General features: G+C 51.0%; 2 protein-coding genes across 4 annotated transcripts; one reads left to right on the plus strand and one right to left on the minus strand.

Annotated features, from left to right (window-relative positions):
• Window positions 1-305: 305 nt before the first annotated feature.
• On the minus strand, window positions 306-9154 carry BAP1 (BRCA1 associated protein 1). Of its 2 annotated transcripts, XM_032411417.1 has the most exons (17): window positions 8965-9154; window positions 8837-8866; window positions 8673-8727; window positions 7589-7721; window positions 7089-7208; window positions 6573-6634; window positions 6343-6485; window positions 6035-6113; window positions 5461-5584; window positions 5025-5172; window positions 4341-4525; window positions 3755-3888; window positions 2726-3204; window positions 2454-2614; window positions 2094-2186; window positions 1900-1972; window positions 306-1699 (listed from the first exon to the last, which is right to left on the minus strand). In XM_032411417.1, the coding sequence occupies exons 1-17, from the start codon at window positions 8999-9001 to the stop codon at window positions 1566-1568; spliced, it is 2190 nt and encodes a 729-aa protein (XP_032267308.1). In that variant the 5' UTR covers window positions 9002-9154; the 3' UTR covers window positions 306-1565. The 2 variants fall into 2 exon arrangements, with proteins under 2 accessions (XP_032267308.1, XP_032267309.1); XM_032411418.1 differs by lacking the exons at window positions 7589-7721; window positions 8837-8866; window positions 8965-9154.
• Window positions 9155-11407: 2253 nt separating this feature from the next.
• PHF7 (PHD finger protein 7) lies at window positions 11408-21146 on the plus strand. 2 transcript variants are annotated; one of them, XM_032412195.1, is made up of 10 exons: window positions 11408-11469; window positions 12470-12522; window positions 12904-12995; window positions 17692-17793; window positions 18174-18298; window positions 18764-18923; window positions 19476-19582; window positions 20056-20172; window positions 20590-20714; window positions 20926-21146. In XM_032412195.1, the coding sequence occupies exons 1-10, from the start codon at window positions 11426-11428 to the stop codon at window positions 21144-21146; spliced, it is 1146 nt and encodes a 381-aa protein (XP_032268086.1). In that variant the 5' UTR covers window positions 11408-11425. The 2 variants fall into 2 exon arrangements, with proteins under 2 accessions (XP_032268086.1, XP_032268087.1); XM_032412196.1 differs by lacking the exon at window positions 20056-20172.
• Window positions 21147-24278: the final 3132 nt, after the last annotated feature.

A 24278-nucleotide genomic window follows, 5' to 3' on the forward strand; every position in this document is an offset into this window, starting at 1 on the left:
GCCTCCTCAGCCCAGAGCCCCGGCATCTGTTCAGGTAGCAAGGCCCTGAAAACCGGATGAAAGCCAGGTCTCTCTCCTCCCAAAGTGTCCTCTTCAGGTTCCACAGCCCACCCAAAGCCCCTCCTCAGCTCAGGTCCTAAATCCTGGGTCTAGGGTCCCAAGAATCTCTGCCCCAGAAGGATGGATGCCTGAGAATGCGTACTTTTTACCCCTCGGGTCACAGGCTCTTGGGCCCAGGTTTGGTTAGGTCTTCCCTCTCACTACAACCTAGCCTATAAATCTTAGGCCAGCAACCACAGGAGAGTTCATTTCTTAGGAGAGTTTTATTCACTGATCCAATATTTACAGGGGCCAGAGAAGTCAGGCTGTGCTCAGCACAGAGAGGTGGCTTCTACACTGGCCAGCCATCCCCTGCCCCAGTCACTATGTACAGATAAGGGGCCTGCTTAGATCACCTTCAAAGCCATCTGGCAGAGTCCATGGGGCTCTGTTTGGGGCCTGAGCTCCAGAGACAGTGCTGGGCCCATTGCCCCTTGGCATTAGGCCCTCTGGGAACACTGGGGCTCCAACTGGTTGTCTTAGTCCTGCTGTCCCCCACCCTGAGTGCCTTGCAGAGGCTGAAGAAGCTGGCGTGGCACGGAGAGCCAAGTGGTGTCAGCTTCCTGCAAGCAGCCCTGTCTCCGCTATCCCTAAGAGGAGGGAGACACGGTAATACTGAGGGGCTGGGCAGGGGCCCCTCTGAACCCCAGGCTCCAGGGTCAGAGCCCAGGAGCCCAAGGCAGGCCCATTGCCAGGGCTACAACACTGAAGGCAAAGAGCCCCAGAGCCCTGCTGCAGACAGCAGTCTTGACAAGCACGGCTAAAGCCAGGAAGGGAGTTTACAGGCCAATAAACAGCTTCAATACTTCTCTCTGCTCAGGCCGTGGGACCCCAGCGGGCTGCTCATTCCACCCTTACTAGGACACCCCACTCCCAATCCAGCCCAGCAGCCGGGTCCCTGAGTTTGGAGCTCTCCCGGGAGGAAGAACAGACCTGGCTTCCTCACAACAGGGACGACTGGTGGCTGGGGCTAGAGCGCAGGGCCCAAATGCCCACCCAGGCCCCCAGCTGGGACCCTGCAGTCATGACTCCAGCATGACGCAGGGACCTGGGCCCACCAGGATGACAAGTGTTGGAAAGAATGCAGTCAGGAAGCTGGCTATGTCAACACAGTGGTGGCAAGATGGGTTAGAGCCCAGAAAAATAGACGTCTCTGTAGGTAAAATATATACTCTGCTGAAGGCAGAAAGGCCAGGTCCTGCCACTCCACAGCCGGCTGTGGAGGAAGCCGCAGCACCTCACTGTGCCCCCGCTCCACCTGCTGCCCCCAGAGCACTATGGGGCTGCCCTGCCCTGCCCGGCCCTGGGCCACAGTGCACGGACTCCAGCCTGGCTCCCGCTGCCAGGGGCTGGGCTCTCTGGCTGCAACTTTTCAGTAATACTGGGAAGAGAGGGAGTGGGGTGGGGAAGGGGCCCCGGTGGGGGCCACGCGGCAAGAGCAGCTGCAGAGTACGGGCCAGCAGTCCTCACTGGCGCTTGGCCTTGTAAGGGCGCGAGCGTTTCCGCCGGTCAGGCTTCCGCTGCTTGTGGAGCCGGCCGATGCTGACCCCTTGGCGCCGCCGCACCGAGATGTTCTGCTCCACCAGGTTGGCCAGCATGCCTGCGAAGAGGCCGGGGCCCTTGAGCAGGCGGCTGGACGCGCAGCAGCCCCCCGCTCCGTGGGCCACAGCCTCAGGCCAGGAGCTGAGGCTCTCCCGGCCCTCCCTGGGCCCCCCAGTCTGCTCAAGCCCCAAGACAGGCCTGAGGGACATGGCCCCCGGCAGGGCATGCCAGGTCAGCTGCGGCGGTAAGTGCCCTCACCTTCCTGGGCCAGCATGGAGATAAAGGTGCAGATGAACTCATCGTAGTTGTGGGTCCTTCTCTGGTCGTCGATCTGCGGGAGAGAAGGATGAGAGCACCGCAGCCCAGCTCCCCGGAGCAGCCACCAGCTGGCCTCGGGAGGTCCCACGGCTGGGAAGACGGGCAGAGGACCAGCCGCTCGGGGGATGACCCACCTTGAACTTCTTCCTCTTCTCCACCTCTTCCTTGAGGCAGGCCTCATAGTTGGCAATCTCCGCCTCCACACACTTCAGCAGCGCCAGCAACTCCTGCCAAAACCCCGCAGTGCAGCCCTGAGGGGGGCTGGCCGGCACCCCAGTCCCCCCACCAGGAGGCAGCCGGAGGCCAGGACGAGCAGCCAGCGTCCACAGAGCCTACCAAGGCCCCGGCAGCGCCCCAACCCAGACGGGCTTCCTGGCGCCCGGCTTCCGCCCCCCACCTTTACGCCAGAAGCCGCAGGCCCCAGCCCCTGGGCAGCAGTGCCTCAGGCCCCCACCTCCGGCCAGACTGGAAGAGCAAGCTGCAAAGGGACTCACCTTGGGAGAGTACTTCTCTCCGCTCAAGGGCTCACCAGGCCTGGCCAAGCCAGGCTTCTCTCTGCTGTCCACAGCCTCCGCTACCTCCTTCTCTTCCGGGCTGCTGGACCCCTGGCTGCCTTGGCTCGGTCTGCTGCAGGGTGAGGAGCCCTTCCCACCCTCTGGGAAGAGAAGGCACGAGAAGACCCCTCAGAGCGCAGGCCAGGCAGTCACTTGGTCAGCCCCCTCTCCCCCAGTGCCCCAAGCGGCCAGTGAGCCAGGCCCGGGCGCACCTGTCAGTGCCAGGGGGCTCAGCACCCCGTCCTCAGCCAGGTGCAGCAGGCCCGTGCTGACAAGAGGACCCAGGTCGCGTACAGCGCGATTGTAGCGGAGGCAGTCAACACGCAGCAGGCTGTCATCCTCTCCAAAAAGCACCTTGGAGATGTGGGAGGTGACCGGGCTGGAGGGCCGCGTCGGGTTGGCTGAGCGAATGGGCGACCGCAGCGGCGAGTTGAAAGCACTGCCGATCTCGGAGGCCGTGTCCGTGCTCTCGTTGCTGGGGGTGGGCGAGGGCTGTGAGTGTGTGGGGACTGCCACGGCCGGGCTGGCCGCCCCGCTGCTCGTCTTGATGGACAGAGGAATCGAGAGGTCCTTCTGGGACTCTTTGAGCTTCTCGGCCAAGACGTTGATGGTGTTGGGCTGCAGCACTGACAGCTGCCCGTCCCCAGAGCCACTCAGGGGCCCCGGCTTCCCTGGCCCCTTTCGCTTGTACCTGGGGGTGGGGGGGGCCAAGGAGAGGTGAGCCGAGGGGAGGGCCGGGTGACGCCGCCCAGCAGTGCCCAGAACAGCCCCAGACACATCCTGGCCCCCAGGGACGGATGCCGCGGCTCCTCGCACTGGGCCCAGCAGCCTGACCTGGCCGTGCTGAGCCTGGCACCCTAAGCTCCAAAAGCCACAGCCACGTGCTCTCGAAGGCCACCTCTACTCCAGCCGCCTCACTCTGGCCTTCTGACAATGCCGTGCCCTCTGACAGGGCTGCACCCCGCCCCATCTCCTCCATCCCTGCTTCATCCAATCCTTTGAGGCCTAGCCGAAAGGCCACCTCCCAACAGGACAGGCCTTGTTATCTGGTTAAATGTCTTCAACACTCCCCCAAGGCCTCCTGGAGTCTTGGGGACCAGGGATCTGGAGTCAGCCCCAGCATGCCAGCCTCCCACAGGTGCTCAGTGTTATACGCTTCGGGCAACCTCAGACATGGGTTGGAACAGTCAAGATAGAATCTGCAGCACTCGAGCCTCTAGCATTCCAGAGCTGGGGCTGACCTGATGGCAGAGTTGGTGTTCTGCACGTCGTCGTCCTCATCATCCTCATAGTCGTCCTCGTCGTCGGAGTACTGCTGGGGGGGGCGGACTGGAACTCGGCTGCGGCCCACACCTGCTGCCAGGTCTTCCTCCTCCTGAGGCAGAGAGCAAGGGCAGCCATAAGCAGGGACCAGTCAGCCCCGGCTGGACACAGCACTCACAGCCAGAAAACCAACACGGCTCTCCAGGTCGAGTCCACTGAACCCCAGGTGTTCCGAGCCCACCCGTGACTCCTGGGGAGGCTGCTGCCCACCCAAAGACAAACTGAGCACCCTGAAACATGTGCCTTTATTTTGCCAGCAAAACCTAACTCATCGAGTGGTACCGGGAACATGCCCTAAACATCCTGCCCCACTGCTGTGTGAGTGGACTGAAAGTTGGGAGTTCTCTCTGCCTCTCTAAGCCCCTGTGGGGGCTTCTGGGTAGCAGAGAGACTTGGCCACCAGGTGGTATAGGATGAACACCAAGGAACCACCTAAGGAAACGGCTTGTTGCAGCCTCTCAAGAAAGTACTGGAGGGGCTTGGGCAAGGGTGCTCCCAGCTCACCTGCATGGGAGACTTGGCATAGTTGTGATTGTCCAGAAAGGCCGGCAGCCGCTGAACAATGGGAGTGGGGTTGGGAGGAACCCCGTTGAGGCTGCTCCCGGGAGGCTTCACCACCAGCTTGGGTTTGCTGGGAGGGCTGTGGGTTGGGGCTTGGGGGCATGAACCAGCCACCTCCTCCACACCATCTGAGAGGACAAGGAGCACAGGCAGGACCTTCAGCCAGATCCCCAAGAAAACCTGTCCCAGCCCACCATCTCCCCAGACAGAGCACTGCTCCCTCCTCCCTTGCCAGAGAAGAACAGATGCACTAGCTAACGGGATGAGAGCCCGCAAGCTCTAGGTCACGGGCCCAGAGCAAGACGAAGAATGAGATGGAAAAAGGGAGGGAGGGAGACAGAAGGAGAAAAAAAGAAAAGCCTCTTAAGAAAACTAAAAAGGGAATATCTATTATAGAGAAGGTTCAGGAACTGTGGTAATGTCAGCCCTTTACAGGTACCTTTCTTTAGGGGATGACTGCTCTCCCTCCATGTTCCGAGGGGAGAGGGCTGCAGGCACCAGGGCCTCAGGCCTCCCATAGGAGCCTCTGAACCTCTGCCCAAGCGCATCCATACAAAAAGACCTGCTCTGCTTGGGCCTCTCAGCTTAAGCTCTGAGGCCAAGGGGAGGCGCCAAGATCCCTGGTACCTGTGTGAGTGGCCTCGGAAGCAGCTGCGGCCCTGCTTGCCTCCAGCGCCAGGGGGGACTTGCTGCTGGCTGGTTTGCACTCCTCAGGCAGCTGTGGCTCTTGAGACTTGTGGGTCTGAATCAGCTCTGGCTGTGTTACCCTGATCAGCTAAAAACAGAATCCAAGGCTCAGAGTCGTGAAAGCAGACCCAGCCGCTCGCTTGGACAGCAGAGGGCCTTGGTTCTACCCACTTGCTCATAAGGAAATACAACAGCTGAACCCAAACCTCCTTTTAGAAGCTATTCCCCCTCTCCACCCCAAGTCCCAGCTTTCCCAAGAGGAAAGCAAAGGAAAGGAATGGTCAGGTGAAGCTCAATAGATCCATAATAAAGAGTGATCTGGGAACCAGAGACCACGCCCCAGTGGGGGGAAGAGGGATGGCGGGAGGGTCCCCACCTGCTGTAGGGCCTCCAGTACTGTCTGACGGTTCACCTTCAGCACATGCAGCCTGGCCTCGTACTTGATCCTGCGGTCGGGCACCACCGCCATCAGGTTGAAGCGGATGTCATGGTAGGGCTCCCTGCAGTCACAGCCGCCGCCGTGAGAGCAGCTCCCGCCCAGCACCGCCATCAGGTCGAGACAAACAAGCTGGCAGGGCCCCCTGAAGTCCCAACTACAGCCACAGGTACAGGCCCCACCCCGACAGGCGGGCGGCAGCTAGTAATGCCCGCCAGGCAGCTGAGCCGGCGCCTTCCAATGACCTGCCTGAGGGGCCTACCAGCAAGTGAGCCAGCACGCCTGGGCCACCTAGGGCTCCACAGGCCTGCCCCTCCCCAGCCTGTCCCGAAGCAGGCCCTAGGCAGCCTGGGTGGGAAATAGGGCAAGGAGTCGGAAGCCCAAGATCTAAGCTTGACCTGGCCAGATTCATCATGTGGCCTTGCACGAGTCATCTGACCTCTGCTTTCCCTTTTCTGTGTCCTTCCCAACGGGGGCACAGCTCCAGAGGGAAGGGCAAGCACAGAGCCCTTACCCTGCGGTGGCGAGGCCGATTCGCTCCATGATGACCCGCCGGGCCTTGTCTGTCCACTCCTCATCCTCCCCCCAGGGCCCTAGGGAAGACCAAGATGAGGAGTCAGCCGGTGGGAAGCCCTGAGTTTGGGCAGGCCAGGAGTGGGAAGGAAGATGGAGAGGTGTGGTCAGGTAGTACAGCGCAGGATGCCATCCAGCCAGAGGTGGATGCCCTCAACACCACCCCCCTGCCACTGGGTCCCCAAGCACCTGAGGACCCTGAGCCCCAGCTCCCTAGAACGTAAGCAGAAAAACCCAATGGGTCCCTACCATGGTCAATGGGGTAGACCTTCAGCCCATCCAGCTCGAAAAGCCGTCCCGTGATAGGCACATAACTGACAAAGTGGAACGCCTCCATCGTCCGCACGGCACTAAGGCCGTTCTGCTTCTCGGGGAGGTGGCGTGGCTCAGGCCTGGGGAAGGACATACTCAGGGCCTGGAATGGGACAACCCTTCCCCCGCCGTCCCCACTCCCATCAGCTCCCAGAGCGCCCACACACCTGGCATGGCTATTATGTGCCTTGGCCAACTCTGGGGCATTGCCAATCGCATATCCTTTGCTCTAGAGAAGGAAATAAGACATCAAAACAATTTCTCAGGTGGGCCTCTGGGTGGGAAGCAAAGCTCTGGAGAGAAGGCCTGGAGGCGTTCCAGGAACCTGAAGCAGCATAGATGGATTTTCCTGAAAGGTTAGTGAAGACAGAAAAGAACTCCAGAGCCCCAGAAGGATGGGGTTAGTCTTGCACGGTAATGAGTGGACACTGGAGAGCAACGCGGCCTGATACAGACCTGACAAAGAAATTCCTAACATAGTGTCACTTAAGGAATGTTCCTTTCCTCCTTAGGTCTTTCCTGACAATTGAGCCTAAAATTTAAGGGCCAAACATAAGGTAAATCATTTGAAAGAAAAGGACCTCATAGTGTCATATGCCATATGGTAGCATTACAAGTAGGCCTGGGAGTCAGATCTGCCCAGCAAGCTGTGAGCCAGGATTGAGGGACTGCGCACGGCCTACCTCAGGGCTGAAGCCTTTGGTGAAGTCCTTCATGCGACTTAGGGTAGGCCCCAGGTCCACATTGCTGCAGTTCAGGAGCACGCTCAGCAGGGCATGAGTGGCACAAGAGTTGGGGATCAGCTGTGAAACCCAAGAACAGTCACTCATACACAGCATACCTACCCCAAGCCATACTCACTGAGAATGGGGACCCAGAGAGGGACAGTCCTATCTGAACAACAAAACTCATCAGCTCTCCTCATCTCCACCCAACATTTGTTCATTCAACTAAATACCCACCAGATGTCTGGGGACATGCAGAGGGGACTCAACACCAGCCTGCTCTAAAGATATTCCCTTTTGTAATGAACTAAGAGCTCAGTTCCTTCTGCCAGGGGACTTCTCTAACCGCCACTCCTGGTATCTGCCTATCTCCTCCTCCTGCCTTCCCCCACTTCCACTTCCCAGCAAAGACAATGGCAGCATCCCACCCTCCAAACGGAACACAGAGCCCAGCAGACCTGATGGGCAAAGAACATGTTATTCACAATATCATCATCAATCACAGACGTATCATCCACCAAGGTAGACACCTTGCGACGGGATCGGCGTTCTTCGATCCATTTGAACAGGAAGATGAATCCATACACTGGGCTGGGGAAAGTAAGGGGCAAAGCTAAACCAGCCAAGTGGGGGAAGGCAATCAGCATCCCCTTTCTTTTCCTGCCTGTCCCCCCGCACTGTGTTACAACTCGGGTGCCCTTTCCGTGATCCCACCTCTACCCTCACTTCTTTCCAACAATGCCTAAATTGGCCCTGAGCCCTCACACCCAGAACCCAGAGTCAAGCATCTGGCTGTGATGTTCCGGAATACGCTGTGTCCTCATGAAGTCTAAGGTTTTTGGAGAAGAGATGAAAAGCTGGAACCCATGGCCCATGACAAGGTAGGAACAGAAGGTAAGGAAAGAAAAAAAACTCTGATCGAGGAATTTGAACACTAATTCTCACTGTGAACCCCAAGGCCTGGGCCCCAGTGCAGTGAAGAAAGCAAATGAACACCTAGATCAGTCCCTTCTTTCCTGGAAGATAAAAACAGACCTCTCAGTTCATGCACTGTAGTCGCTCCACACCTCTATTCTGCAGGACGACCAAGACCCTGAGGTTGGTCACCTTATAGGGGCCTTGTCAGATGCCACACACCAACCAATCAATGCAAGACCTTTGTGAAGGGATGAAAGCCACTGGCACACGAGTACATGAAAACTGTAATTAATAAATTACAGCAGGCACTGTGTGACCTGAGTCAAGAGAAGGGGCTGCCTTCCTGCTACAAGACCAGAAAAGGCAGCTGAACTGTACTCCAAAGGATGGTCAGATTTGTACAGCGGGAAAGGGACTACTACATAAAGGGAAGTGCTGAAGGAAGACTGGGAGAAAACAAAAATATCAGCTTGATGAGGAGGGCACCCAAAGATGAGGGATGCTTCCATGTATGAGATTTTATAACTTGGGATTCCTACACTACCTCCCTTGAGGGGCACTCCTCTCCTGGCCCTCCCCTTGCCCTCGGGGTGTAAGGGAAGGCCCTGGCACCAAGCAACTCACCCCTGACATTTGCTTTGAAGGTCATAGATCTCCTCCACCTGCACCCCTTTGACACCTGCGATCAGGGAAGGAAAGAAGTCGGGAAGGGCAGCCCCAGGCTGTAGAGCGAGGGCACAGGAATGGGCCCCCACAGCCCGGATCCGGCGAGTAGGAGAGGCTCTTACCGAAATCTTCCACCAGGAGGGTGAAGAGGCCTGGGTGGGGCGACAAGAGGAGCAAGTGGTGGTCAGGCGGGCGAGTTTTGGGCCCACCCGGCCTCCCCAGCCCCCGGCCCGCCCAGCACCCTCCTCACCAGGGTCGCTCTCCAGCTCCAGCCAGCCCTTATTCATCTTCCCGCGGGGCGGCCCCTCAGCGCCATGTCCAGGCCCTCCCGACCCACCGCCGCCCGCGCCGGGAGCCCCCGCCGCCCCGGGGCCCCTAGCCCCACACACAGACAACGGGCCCAGTTGGCGTCACCCGCCCGCGCCGGCGACACTACGTCACCACGGCGCGACGTTCTCCGCCCCGCCTCTGGGCTTGTCTTCCGCGGGATCGATTCTCGAGGTCCGGGCGCTCGCGCGAGAGGGCGGGGCGAGGGGAAGGGGCGGGGCGAGGGTGGTACTGGGCGCAGGCGGTGCAAGAGGAAAAGGCGGGGCGGGTGGGGGCGGGGCGAGACGAGGGGGCGGGGCGAGAGCAGGGCCGGGAGCAGGCGGTGCGAGAGGAAGGGGCGGGGCGAGCTGGGCGCGTGGCCGTTAGCGCGCGGCCGTTAGCGGTCCTCCTCTACTAACGGTCGGCGACGCGGTGGTCCCCGCGGCCGCAGTCTCCCTGGGTCGCAGTCCGCGTGACCCGGCTCCAGTTTGCGCGCTCGCCCCCTTTGCCGGCGCAGTCACCGCGCGGGGCGGCCGCCCGTGAGGTAGCTACCACGGCTTGTGACAACGAATAAAGCTCCGGACAGCGGCGCCCTCGGCGACAGCTGGGCGGGCGGCCCCGGCCGGGAGCGACGGCCAGTGCGCTACCGTGAGGAGCGAGCGGCGGAGGCGACCTCCGGCCCGGCCCCACACCAGCCGCCCGGCAGGCGCGACATGAGCCTGGTCTGGCATCCGCGGGATGCTCCTTGAGCCCCTTCTCCGGCTGTTACCTCCGGGGGGCGGTTGTGGCCACACCGACACGTATTTTCCAAATAAATCACTGTTTATTCTTGCGGCGGCGGGGCCGAACACGCTAATTTATTTTTAATTTTTTCAACAAGCCTTTACCCAGCACTCATCCAGTGAAAGAGCTTGGTAACCGTTCCAAGGGAGCATCCGCTCGGTTAGGAAATCTCGGACTGAGCTGCTCGTGGAAATCGACATTTGAAACGTCCCTCCTCAAATGCTCTGAAGATTGTTGCGTCTTCCCGTAATTACCAGTGTGCACAGAATCCCACTCAAGGAACGTCTTGGTCCAGCGATGCAAAGAACTGACGTTTCAAGGTTTTATTTCTATGGCTAGATGGCCGGTATTTCCCCCCAACGACCCAGAGCCGCTCAGCAGCCCCGAAAGCGGGTCCCCTAGCTGCGCGCCCTCCTCTCTCCTCTTCCAGCCCGGCCAAGTGCTTTTGTTGAAGAAGAAGCCATCAAGTGCCATGACTTCTGCAAGCGCAACTCATGGGTCGGAAGAGGAGATGGAGCAAACACAATGAGAGGAAGTGTAGTCTAGTCTTAGTTTTCTGAACAGCTAGTTAGTTGCCTTAGCAGTTGTATCCAAGGAGAACAGTGGACAGCCCCTGCAGATGTTTACGCTTCCCAGCTGTGCTCTGAGGACATGGGTGCTGGAGTGTCTGTCCCTGGAGTGACCTGATTCACGCAGCTCTCCTTCGAAGAAATGCTGTCCTTCCCCTCTCCCTTGACTAGACACGGTCCTCCCTTCATAGGAGTGGATTTTATGTCTTTTTCAATGGTCTCTTCCCTTTCAGGGATTTCCCCATTAACCAATGAAAACTAAATTTGCGGTCTGCTGACCTTGGTGGGGGAAGGGAGGCAGGGTGTCGTCTCCACTTTGGGACATTTTACTCTTGGCTCAGATCTAGAGAAAGGTTGGGAACAGACCAAACCTCAATGGCCAGCCGAGCCTGGCGACAAGTGAGAGGAGCTAAGGGGTGATTTGTCGGTGTTCTCTCTTGTCTCCCACTAGAGGGAGTTCCTGCTTCAGGCAGCCAAAATCCCAGGGGCTCCTTTTCCTAGGAAAGAGCTACCTTCTCTAAGCCTTTACTGGGTAGAATTAAGGCACCTATACTTGGAGGCCAAATGAGCCCCTTTATCCTGAGTGCTACCTCGTGCATTTAGTAGGCACCAAGAAAACGAAGACCCATTTAGTCAGCTCAGGTAGTGGTTCCCATTCTTACTCTCCGGAGTAATAGCGGTAACTCTGATCTTGGGCAAGTGCCTCTCTGTGACCTCTCTGTGCCTCAGTCTCCTTGTCTGGAAAATGGGGATAGTAGTGGTACTTCCTGCACAGAGTTTTTGTGCGTTAACACAGGTGAAATGCCTAGAACAGTTTTGATGCGATTTAATATTTATTGGCTACAACTAGCCTTGATAGTGGGTGGGTCCCTTTTATTTTGTCACGTGGGTTGGGAGGTGAGGTACACTGTTACTTTGACCCTGTGGAACCAAATGTAGAATTAAATTGCTGATCAACCCCTGTTTATATTTATAGCTGGAAGAGCCTATATTGTTCTCATAATAGCATAGAAGAATTCAAGTTAGGAGAGAGAGTCTGTCCCTGGAGTGTCTATGAAGACTATAAAAGAAAAGAAGAAGGAACGTCAAAGATTGAGGTAGACCAGGTGACATAAGGGAGTTCGGGAGAAATTGTCCAGAGACCCATGGTATATGCTGCACTTTTTGTCCCCTCTGTGTGGTCTTGAGGGCTGGGGTTGGGGAGTGTGGAAGCATACACCAGTGGTCCCCTGGAAGCTGCCCGGTCACCTGTGCCCCCAGGGCTGTCCCTAATAGCAAAGTGCTGGCTCTGGAGCCCTATGCCTAGATTCATATCTGGGCTCTAACAGTTGGTGTTAGACACTAGGTGACCTGGGACAGGTTACTTCATTTCTTTATGCCTCGGTTTCCTCACCTGGAAAATGTGCATCATAATAGCACCCACTTTTTCGAGCCTCAATGAATGTGGATTCATTGAGCTAATACATGGGCAGAGCCAGGAATAGTGCTTCGCAATAGGAAATTTACACTCAATTTTGTATTTCTTTTTCTTTTTTTTAAAGATTATTTATTTATTTGACAGAGAGAAAGTGAGAGAGCACACAAGCAGGCAGAGAGGCAGAGGGAGAGGGAGAAGCAGGCTTCCCGCCGAGCAGGGAGCCCGATGCGGGGCTTGATCCCAGGACTCTGGGATCATGACCTGAGCCGAAGGCTGACGCTTAACCGACTGAGCCACCCAGGCGTCCCTCAATTTTAGTATTTCATTCTGCTCTGTGAACATGGTGCCACCAGAGATTCAGAGTAGGTGGCAGAAGAAACAGTAAAAGAGCAAAAGGGGGTTTGCTCCTGCATTCATTCAGTCTACACAGGTAGCACAGCCAATGAGAACAGGAAGATAATTACAATCTCACATAATTCAAATGACTTAGTGGGTATGTTTTGTGCTCACAAAAAAAAAAAAAAAAAAAAAACAATGCAATAAAAAAAGAAACTGATGTCTTAGCCTTTTGATATTTTGGTCCTTCATCAGACCCAGGGAGGCATTTTGAGGGAAATATTGCAAGGGATGTTGACAGGATCCTCAAAGACCACCCTGTACTTCTTCCTTCTCTTGTATAGAAAATCTGCCAAGACAAGGAGGGTAACCCAAAGGAAGCCATCTTCGGGGCCTGGTAAGAAAGACTGGAGGTGTTCTGTTCAACTGCTGCCTTCCAACCTCAGCCAAGGTCACCTATGTAGGGCGGCAGACTTACTTCTCTAACTGTCCGTCCTACTCATTTCCCAGATTCTCTAAGATCCTGAAGAGCTCAGGGTCCTTGATTTTTAAATGGCTAATCCAAAGTTCAAGAAACAAGTTATTTAAAGCCACTTGAGAGAAAAGTGTATAAAGTGAGCAGCTGCAGCCAACTCAAATGTGGCCAAAATTATATAAAGGCCTAACTGATACCATGCAAAACCTCATCCCAACCTCCATCCTTGTCAAAATGTCCTCTTCCCAGTACATGACTCTTCCTTGTGCTCCCAAAATGAATTCTTAACATTCCTTCTTCCAGTTTGCCGGCTATGCCTTCGAGAGCCTGGGGATCCTGAAAAACTGGGGGAATTTCTTCAGAAAGACAATCTCAGCGTGCATTATTTTTGTCTTGTGAGTATAAGGTCCCCTTTGCTTTGAATGTTTCATGGCTTTTGCTGTATAGTCTGTTCTCTGTTTTTCATCCAGCCTCAAATATATAGCCTTGTTTTTCTTAATAGCTTTTTTCTTTTTAAAATCTAGTCTTTAAGAAGTAATGTACGTACCTGCTATAAAATCCTGACAGTATAATGTACAATAAAAAGTTGCTTCCCAAAACAGTGTTCCCAGTCTTTCTCCTTCTCCTCAGAAGCACATGCTGTCAACTGTCCTTTGAGCTGTTTTTTCCCACTATGCTTTTTTTTAATTAGCTATAATTTGCATACTATAGAATGCACCGATTTTAAGTGTACAGTTTGATGAGTTTTGATAAGCTCCTATATCATGGGGATATAATGTATATCCTCGTGTAAACACCACCCCAATCAAAGTATTTCCATCACCCCAGAAAGTTCCCTCCCGTACCCTTCCAGTCAGTCCCCTCAGAGATCATCACTGTTCTGATCTATAGATTACTTTTGTCTCCTCTTATATTTCATATACATGGAATCATACAGCAATTGTAGTCTTGCGTCTGGCTTCTTTTACTCAATGCAGTGTTTTGGAGATTCATCCATGTTGTTGCATGTATTGGTAGCTCGTACCTTTTTGTTGCCTAGTAGTATTCTGTTGTATGAATATTTTGTAATTGGCTTATTTTATCCATCTGTTGATGGACATTTGAATTGTTTCTATTTGGGGGCTATTATGAATAAAGTTGCTATGAATATTCATGTTCAAGTCTTTTTGTGAACACGTATTTTTACTTCCCTTGGGCAAATGCCTAGGAGTGGATTTATTGGTTGTGTGCTAACTGTATGTTTAACTTTTTGTGAAGTTGCCAAATCACTTTCCAAAGTGGTTGTACCAGTTTACACTCGCACTAGCAATTTATGAGAGTTCCAATTGCACAATATTCTTGCCAGAACTTGATATGGTCAATCTTTTTAATTTTAGCCATCCTATTAGGTGTGTACTGGTATCTCATTGTGGTTTTAATTTGCATTTCCCTGTTGACTTAAGGTGCTGAGCTTCTTTTTGTGTGCTTACTGGTCATTCACATATATTCTTTAGTGAAGTGTCTGTGCAAGTATTTTTCCTTTGTAAAAGTAGGTTATTTTGTCTTATCAATTTATGAGTTTTTTATATATTCTGGAGGCAAACCCTTTTTCAGATATGTGTATTGTCACTATTTTCTCCAAGTCCATGGCATGCCTCATTTTCTTAATGGTGTCTTTCAAAGAACAAATGTTTTTAGTTTTGATGAAGTTCAGTTTACCAATTGTTTTTCTTTTATCATTAGTGCTTTTTGTGTGTGTCCCAAGATATCTTTGCCTACCCGTTGAATTACCTTGATGCCTTTGTTGAAATCAATTGACCATATATCTGTGGATCTGGATGATTTATTTTATGTCATTGATCTGTGCATCATCCTTACAATAGTACTGCACTATCTTGATTATTGTGGCTTTATAGTATCTTGAAATTAAGTATTATACGTTCTTGAATCTTTTTTTTTTAAGATTTTATTTATTTATTTGACAGAGAGAGAGACACAGCGAGAGAGGGAACACAAGCAGGGGGAGTGGGAGAGGGAGAAGCAGGCCTCCCGCAGAGCGAGGAGCCCGATGCGGGGCTCGATCCCAGGACCCTGGGACCATGACCTGAGCTGAAGGCAGACGCTCAACGACTGAGCCACCCAGGCGCCCCTCTACAATCTTTTTTAAGATTGTTTTGGCTATCAGGTCCTTTTCCATATAAATCTTACATTTAGCTTGTCAGTTTTGCTTTTAAAAAAATGCCTGTTGGGATTGATATTGGGATTGCATTGAATTTATAGATCAATTTGGGAAGAATTGACATATTGAATCTTCAATCCATGGAAGTGATATATTTCCCCATTTATTTGGGTCTTTTTTTTTTTTAAACATTTTTATTTATTTATTGAGAGAGATAATGATAGAGAGCATGAGAAGGGGGAGAGTCAGAGGGAGAAGCAGACGCCCCGCTGAGCAGGGAGCCCGATGCGGGATTCGATTCCGGGACTCCAGGATCATGACCTGAGCTGAAGGCAGTTGCTTAAACAACTGAGCCACCCAGGCACCCTATTTGGGTCTTTTAAAATTTGTCTCAGCAATGTTTTATTTATTTATTTTTTCCTTATTTTTTATTCAGCAGTGTTTTTTTAGTGAAGAAGTCTTGCACATCTTTTATTAAATGCATGTGTAAATATTTGTGATTTTTATGCTATTATAAATGGTATTTTAAAATTTCAGTTTCAAGTTTGGATGTTGGTATATATAAGTGCAGTTTATTTTGTATGTTGATTTTATATCCTGCAATCTTGTTAAGTTCACTTATTAGTTCAGTAGTTGTTTTTATTTTTAAGTTTTTTTGGTAAATGCCTTAGGATTTCCTGTGTACACACTCATGTAGTGTGAATAAAGACAGTTCTATTTCTTCATTTCCAATCTTTCAATTCTTTTAATTCTTCTTCTTGCCTTATTATACTAGGTAGGACTTTCGATCAGGTGTTGAATAGGAGTTACAGGAGTAAATATCCTTGTGTTACTCCCAACATTGGAGGATAGCATCCAATTTTTCAACATTAAAATATGTTAGCTGTAGACTTTTCATCAGATTAAAGAAGGTTCCTTATATTTCTAGTTTGCTGAGGATATCATGAATGTGTATTGAATTTTGTCAAGATGCTTTTTCCTCATCTATTGAGATGATCATTTTTTCTCCTTTATTTTGTTTATGGGCTTGTTACGTCGATTTAATTTTTAATGTTAAACTAACCTTGCATTTCTGGTATAAACCCTGCTTGATCATGATGTATTATCCTTTCTATATGGTGCTGGATTCAATTTGCTAATATTTTGTTTCATTTTTACACCTCTACTGGTGAGAAAGACTAGTCTGTGATTTTCCTCTCTTGTAAATCCTGTCTGGTTAGGGTGTCAGGTCTTGGTTAATCTCAGTGCCTTTACAAGCATACACATTTTCAACATAAAAATAAACATACTATACACAGCATTTTGTATTTTGCTTGTTTTTTACCTCTTAATACTTATGAAGATCTTTCCACGTAGAACGTATTGATCTAGTTTTTTTCTTTTTAATAGCTAATTGGTATTCCATGGGATGGGGGTACCAAAAAGCATTAAAACAAACCGCTTTTAAAGGACATTTAGATTATTTCTAATTTGTCACTATTGATTTTTCTGTTTATAGAAATAATACATCCTCATTGTAGAAAACATTAGTAATACTTAGAAATATAAATAAAACAGAAATCACTCATATAGTCCTAAAGCCCTGAGATAATTAGTGTGGAATAGATACGTTTTAATCCTAATTGGGAACATATAGCTATAATCCAAGTGTCTTCAAGTCATCTAACCTTGTAGGGTCACCTTTTCTATAATGTCAAAATAAAATAACCTGGGTCCCCATTATACATTACATGTAATCACTGTAGGAAGTCCAGCACCCTCCCCATATTTTTGGAAGATTCTTGGGGTGGGGCTGGGGTGCTGACGTTCTTCCAATGTGCATACAACAGTTCATGGGTACATGAACAGTTTGTTGTCCTTTTCCTTGATTTCCCATTCTAGAATCTGCTTTGGGGGCTTTTCAGAAGCAAAGGCCCTTAAAATTGTGTTTTTAAAGAAGAGTTCAATTCCTCCCCTTCCCCAATAGGGCAGAATGACTGTAGTTGGGAGATTTTATTTTATTTGGAGGGAGGGAGAGAGAGAGAGCACAGGGGGGAGGGACAAAGGGAGGGAGAGAGAGTCATAAGTAGACTCTGTGCTGAGCGTGGGGCCCCATGTGGGTTGGACCCCATCTCATGACCCTGAGATCAAGGCCTGAGCTGAAACCAAGAGTTAGATACTTAACCAACTGTGCCACCCAGGCGCCCCTATGCCCAGTGGAGCAACCCTTGGGTCCAGTTCCTTTCCAAATCCACCTTTCGGGTATCTGTGCCTAAGTTCAGGATCCGGGGATTGGCACTCAGCCACAGTGGGTCCTGGGTAGATTTTAAAGCCCTGTTTGCCTTCCTGTAGAGAACACACTCTGAAAAGACTATTTATTTTGCACTAAGGAGCAGTACAGTGGGCAGGGTAAGAGTGTGGATTCTGTGGGCGTGGATGTGAAGGCCGGCTCTGTTGCCTCCTTGCTGTGTGACCCCAGCCGTGTCACTTACCATCCTACACCTCAGAGCTCCTCTGTAAGATGAGGATCACAATAGCATCTGTCCCAGGGTTGCAGTGAACATAAGATGAGTCAATATACAGGGAGTGTTTCCCCAAAGGGCTCAGCACAGAAAAGCAATCCTCGGTAAATGAGAGACAGTGTAACACAGAGGTATGTTAGAGCCCAGGTTCTGGAGTCCTGTGACCTTAAGCAGATCACATAATCTCTCCTATAAAACGGGGATGATGATAGTACCTACCTCCTGACGTTGTTATAAGGATTAAATGAGTTAATATTTGAAAAGCACTTAGAGCAATGCTATATAAGCCTTTGTTAAGTAAATTATCCTGTAAATGCATATATATCGCACCACGCTCTATATTCTAGCTCTCTTACCCTGTCATCCTCCTCACCCCACTGCACTGTTTCACCGATCATCAATGTTGACAGCCTGGTTCTACTGCTCCCCCAGATCCTATCTAGCAAGCTGCCTCAGAGGGGCCAGTCCAACAGAGGTTTCCATGGATTCCTGCCTGAAGACATCAAAAAGGAGGCAGCCCGGGCTTCTAGGAAGGTTAGAATCCCCCAATACGGGGGCCTTGGGATAGGCCTCTTCTCATACCTCTCTGATCGTCCCTGTTTCTGTTCTTTTCCCTAGCTGCTAGTTCAGAAGTCAAAGGACTCTTGGATTTCTCAACAGGTCCTTCTCTTAAGCTGCATGCTTCTCTGGGGTGTAGTATCCTAAGTGAGGAGAAGGAGCAACATCCTAGGGGAAAAAAATAATTTAGTGCTGCTTGAAGCTCAGCTTCAGGGTGACCCCAAGAGCTTTCAGGTCAACTGAGGAAAGGAAATGGCTGTTGCTTCCTAGAATTTCCATTCCATAGAATGATGTGCTGCAGAATGTCTGTTTGTCTTTCTTGGGGCCCTGAGCACTGCCTGGCATCTCATTTGCAGATATGCTTTGTGTGCAAGAAAAAGGGAGCTGCCATCAACTGCCAGAAGGATCAATGCGTCAGAAACTTCCATCTTCCTTGTGGCCAAGAAAGGGGTTGCCTTTCACAATTTTTTGGAGAGTACAAGTGAGTGATAAAGGGGAAAAGTTGGGCTGCCCTTTTGCAAGTTGCTCTTAATTAGCCACCAATGAAATCAAAGTCTGGTTCTCACAGGCCTGTTTTGATTCACTGGTGAATCTGTCCTACCATTCAATAATGAGAAACAGTGTCTTGACTTGGCGATTTCCCAGGGCTTCCTTCTTGCTTCCCAGCCCCTTCTTAAATTACAAGCAGCTGCTGTTCTTAGACAGCTGCTCAGAGCTCAGCGGGGCTTTCAGGAACAGGAGACTATGGGGATAGTCCCGGGAGTTTTGCTCAGTGGGGCAACAGCTGTGAGAAGGCATGTGGCTTTCCCCCTCCCTGCTCCTCCTCCTCCCCGTGAGCATGGAGGTTCACTGGGCATCGGCCTGGGTGGCTGCTCTTCCTAGGCTAGGCAGCCGGAAGACTGCATCAGTGACAAACCAGAAATCAAGTCTGTTTGTTCTGCCTCAGATCATTTTGTGGAAAACATCGCCCAACACAGGACATCCAACGGGGGAAGGCAGGGGAGGAAAGCTGTGTCTTGTGTTGTGAAGACTTATCCCAAGCAAGTGTCGAAAATATCCAGAGTCCATGTTGTAGTCAAACTATCTACCACCGCAAGTGCATACAGGTGGGGCTTTCTCCACCCTGGGGACCTTCCACATTTTCTCTAGTTCGGAGCACCCTAGGAATGCTCAGGCAGTCTTAGCTTCTCTGTTCCATCCTGGAGGCCTATATGCAGGGAGGGTTCCAGGCAGAGGAAAGTCAGCCCAATCTCTGGTCACCCCTGACCTGTAAGACCTCATCCGTGATAACATTTAGACTGAGCAAAATCCTCAGGAGGGCTAGAGCAAACGAGCTGGAATGAGTCAAGCAGCCTCAGAATCAGCCTTGCTTCCTGGGACGGAAGGAAAGGGACCCTTGAATGGGTCAGCACTGCAGGCCCCACAGCCAGAGGTGACAGCTGAGGCACTCCTGGGAGCTCTCTCGAATTGAGCGTGGTCTCTGGTCTGATGCCTGGATTTGCACCCCTCACACTAGCCCACCCGTAGCCCTTTTATGGAAATCTCCAATCAAGCTCTCTTGGCAACACCCTCTTTGTGAGATGAGGGTTGGGGTGGAGAGAAGGTGATCAAAGATGGTGTTTTTATAAACACAACGCTCTTCCATGTTTCTCTTACAGAAGTATGCCCACACATCGGCAAAACATTTCTTCAAATGTCCCCAGTGTAACAATCGAGAAGAGTTTCCTCAAGAAATGCTAAGAATGGGAATACATATTCCAGACAGGTAGTGGGAACTCTAAGGCAGGAACTGAGCCAGGGAGTGGGTTGCCTAGATTTCTAGAGAGGAGGTGAGTGTGAGGTTAGTTCAGAGGATGAAGCAGCAGCCCAGGCCCTGGCGTATGGTGAAGAGGGAGGGAGTGGAGGGAGGGCTTGTCAGTTATCAAAAGAAAAGGAGGTGGGGGTGCACTGTGGGAATGGGGGTAGACATGTTCCTGAAAAGGGTGCTTGGGGATCAGAACTCCCTGGGGGTTGGTTCTTGAATTCCAGTGTGGAACTAAGAAACCCCCATGTTCCACTCATCCTGCTTCCACCCTCTCCTACTGCCAGACCACTCAGCCCATCTTGTTTAAAGTATTCATGCAGCCTGTTGAGCTCTTTTGCAGTGCTAGCTTGAGTTCTTTCTAGTTCCTCCCAGGTAGACAAAGGTTTCACCACCAATTATGTGCCCCTTACTCATTGTTTCTTTTCCCACTGCAGAGATGCCGCCTGGGAGCTCGAGCCAGGGGCTTTCTCAGAGTTGTATGAGCGCTATCAACATTGTGATGCCCCCATCTGTCTGTATGAAAAAGGCAGAGACAGCTTTGAGGAAGAAGGGTAGGGAAAGGCTCCTTGCTAGAAAGATCTCTCATTGGTGCCATCCTGGAGTTAGACCTTGGCACGGTTATCAGGACCAAGAAACTTGCTCTTGTCTACAGACCTCAGGGTGAACCCAAGTTCCATACTTGACCAGCCCAGGACTCACTCATGCACAAGGGGACAGGTTCCTGCAGGGTCCTTGTGCCCAGTGGAGCAACCCTTGGGTCCAGTTCCTTTCCAAATCCACCTTCCGGGTATCTGTGCCTAAGTTCAGGGTCCGGGGATTGGCGCTCAGCCACAGTGGGTCCTGGGTAAAATGTACGGTGCAAATTGCCTGGGAAGCCCTCAGCGAAGGCCTGGCCTCTAGCGGACATTCGGAGAGTGGTAGTGAGTGTCCTATCTGTCCCCACAAGCCTTCCTTGGCTTCTCCTGCAGGAGGTGGCGTCTCATTCTGTGCGCTACCTGCGGATCCCACGGAACCCACAGGGACTGCTCCTCTCTTAGATCCAACAGTAAGAAGTGGGAGTGTGAGGAGTGTGCCCCTTCTGCTGGAGCCACAGGTGGGACTGGGGGGTGGTCTGGTCTACGAACTTGGGCGGGGGCTGGGGGGGGACTTGTGGTGCCTGGGAAAGGAGGAGGGTATGCCCCTGGATGGGGACTCGGAGTTGGCGCCTTTGGTGTGGGAAGGGAAGTAGCTAGGGAGGGGCTCAAGGACCTGAGCCCGGAGAGACGGAGGCCTGAGTCCTCCTCTCCACTTGCCTTCCACCGCAGCCTATACCCCAGAAAACTCAGGTGACACCCCTTGTTGCAGCAGCACCTTCCGCCCCGGGGGGCATTTCTGCAGCAACGCCAGCCTGGAAGAGAATCCAGGCCCTTCTTGGACTGATTGGCCGGGACCTTCCTTATTAGAAAAGCCAGAGTCCTCTGGTGGCAGGAGGGGCCACTCCTGTCGGTCCAAGCGTGTCACTAAGAGCTGCAAAAAATCCAAGTAACAGCTTCTGAGTAGTCGCTGCCAAGCACATTTGGATATAAAGCTGTGCTCCTTCACCGGGTTTGAGGGAGGGAGCCCTTTGGGACTGTGAGGCAAGGAAAGAGGGCCGGCAGTGAGAGTATGAACCAAGGAAAGAGAAGTCCCAGGGGAGCGTGAGGACAGAGCAGAGTCCAGATGCCAACCTCGGAATGTGTTAGCAGTTATGAGCGTGCCTCTGCTCTTTCTGCCTGATCCCCAGAGAGCCTTCTCCTCTTCTCCCACCCTAATCTGCTTCTCATATGCCTCTTCTTACTGCACCCACGTTTGTTATTATGCAAATAAAGGTTTTCTCTCCATTGGTGTCTCCTTACAAATTCACTCTGGAATTTATCTAGCATCCTGAGGAATCCGGAGGGTAGAGTGAGGAAATAGAAAATGTACCCTTCTAATCTATAAAATTCAGTGAATAAATGTAGAATTTTCAACTTCAAACATAGACATGTTGCTTTGGAGGGAAGCAGTTTGCAGGGAAATTAACTTTATGGGCGGGGACAGAGATTTCATCATTGCACAAATAAACACAGGCTCTCATCAGGGAAGTGAGCCAGCAAAGGGGGCCATACTGGACTGAGAATAGGCCACCATTGCAAGGCTTGGGGCCCTGGACTCCAACAGGGCAGGGACTGCCATGCTCACATTGGGTGGAAGGACTCCGTCCACTGCAGGCCGTGTGGTCTGCAGCATACCTCCACTCAAAACCTCGCTGCCTGGTGCCTCAGGCAATTCCGTCTCGGGTAAGGGAACCATGCCAGGACAGTTGCATTAGGCAAGGCAGCTGGGATGGGAATCTGGCAGAAGGTCTTGGGAGAAATTGAATGGAACCTATCTCACATATTTTTGTTTTTAATGATTCTGTGGGATTTAGATTAGCGGGGGAAATTCAGGACCATTGCCAGATACTCAGTGCTCAGGGTCTCACTGAGTCATTGTAACCAATGGTGGAGGACGGGGTTCTTGGTTCAAAAGTTGTTGAGCCCTGGAGACTTCCATCCTTGGTGTTTACAGCGATCACTTTCAGATTTGACCAGATCCACTTGGAATCACATGGGATGTGGGGTAGGGTATTTGTGTCTTTTTGTTATTATCAAAGTATGCAGGCAAAGTAATACAGAATTTTAAAAGTCAAGAAGTACTTAAAGGATTATAACGAAAAACAGTCTCTTGTCTTACCCTTCCCTACCCTCAATCCCGCTCCTTAAAGGCAACTACTGTCCATTATTTTAGCCATTTCTTGATTCATTAGTCTTAGATGTTACTGACTTCCTATTATGTCATGTAAGATCTTGCTCCTTTGAGACTTCCCCACTTTCATTCTCTCCATCTTTTATAATTGCATCACAGTTTTTATTGAATTAACCTTCAGTGATTACATTAGTAACCTTCAGTTTACTTGCTGTGACCATGTAAATGCTATATACCTCTGAGCCAAGCAGTACGCTAGGATTATTTTTCCTCTCCTGTAATTGGTTTTTTTCCTGAAATGAATACCTATCCCTTTTGTATTGCTCAATTTGTGAGGTACCTATGGCTAATTCTTCCCAAATGTTCCACGTGACAGTTGCCTCAAAATACAATCTTCCTCATAAGCCAAACATCAGATCACTATTAGCTGCACTTCTTTTCTGAAAGACGGGCCTCCGAGAGCCGACTCCTGAGCCGGCCTCTCACTGGGCCTATTGCACAGCTAACACCCTAGGGCGGCCCGCACCTCTGCCTTTTCTCTTCCTTTTCTCTCCCATGATTTTGATGACTCAGTGCTGTGCTTCCTAACCTGGGTTTCCAGGGACACCTTGTCAGAGCTCTGCAAGTGACTAAGTTTTTAAATTGTGGATTTTCATTTCAAAAACAAATGATATTTTACCTATCCTAAAGACTCAACTCTTGTAGTGATAATTCACAACTGCAAGACACTTCCAAGATTAACACTTCAGATTCTTAATCTAGAATTTCTATAACTTGGGTCACCAGGCATATTCTTAGACATCCGGGGTAGTATCTTTCCCTTTAAAAAGAATCCACTTGGAGGGGCGCCTGGGCGGCTCAGTCAGTTAAGCATCCGCCTTCGGCTCAGGTCATGATCTCAGGGTCCTGGGATCGAGCCCCACATCGGGCTCCCTGCTCAGTGGGGAGACTGCTTCTCTGGCCCCCTCGCCCTCGGCCCCTCCCCCCACCTCGTGTGCACACTCTCTCAAATGAATAAATAAAACTTAGAAAAAAAAGGATCCACTTGGATACTACTCAAGTGTGAGAGACACCATCTTAACTGAAAGTGGTGGTCCTCTGGCAGTACCTCTGGGACCCAGCTGCAGTGGGTGGGAGGTACAGCTTGGGGGGGGAGGATAAGGGGTGCTTTGGGCACTTATTCAGTTGCCTGATCTCTGGGTGCAGTTGACCTTAAGGATACCTAGAAAACAGTCACACTCCTCCCTATTAACTATTTCTTCATCTCTATACCTTTACTCTCCATTGATTTTAATAGCTGACTGGAGAGTCCCCAATTTTGAAATGTTCTATTCTTCACCTAATCAGTCATTCCCCACTAAATAACTGGGTTTTTTGTCTTAAATGAACTTTTAATTTAGGATAGTTTTAGATTTACAAAAATTGTGACGATAGTACAGGGATTCCCCAAATACCCCAAACCCTATTTCCCCCCTTAGTACCATCTTACATTAATGTAGTACATTTGTAACAATTAATGAACCAATACATTATTTTCAAACCCAGAGTTTATTTAGATTTCCTTAGTTTTTACCTAATGTCTCTTTTCTGTTCTAGGACCCTATCCAGGAGACCACATTGCATTGAATCGTCCTGTCTCCTTAGGTTCCTCTTGGCTGTAACAGTTTGTCAGATTTTCCTTGTTTTTGATGACCTTGACAGTTTTGAGGAGTACTGGTCAGGTATTTTGAGAACCCTCAGTTGGTATTGTCTGATGTTTTTCTCACGATTAGGCTAGGGTTATGGGCCTGGGGGAGGGAGACCACACAGGTAAAGTGCTGTTATCACATCATATCCAAGTTACAGACTATCAACATGTCTTCCACTGTTGATGGTGACCTTGATCATCTGGTGAGGTATGTTTGTCAGGTTT

Source organism: Phoca vitulina, unplaced genomic scaffold, assembly GCF_004348235.1.
Source record: "Phoca vitulina isolate PV1807 unplaced genomic scaffold, GSC_HSeal_1.0 scaffold13, whole genome shotgun sequence".
Lineage (NCBI taxonomy): Eukaryota > Metazoa > Chordata > Mammalia > Carnivora > Phocidae > Phoca > Phoca vitulina.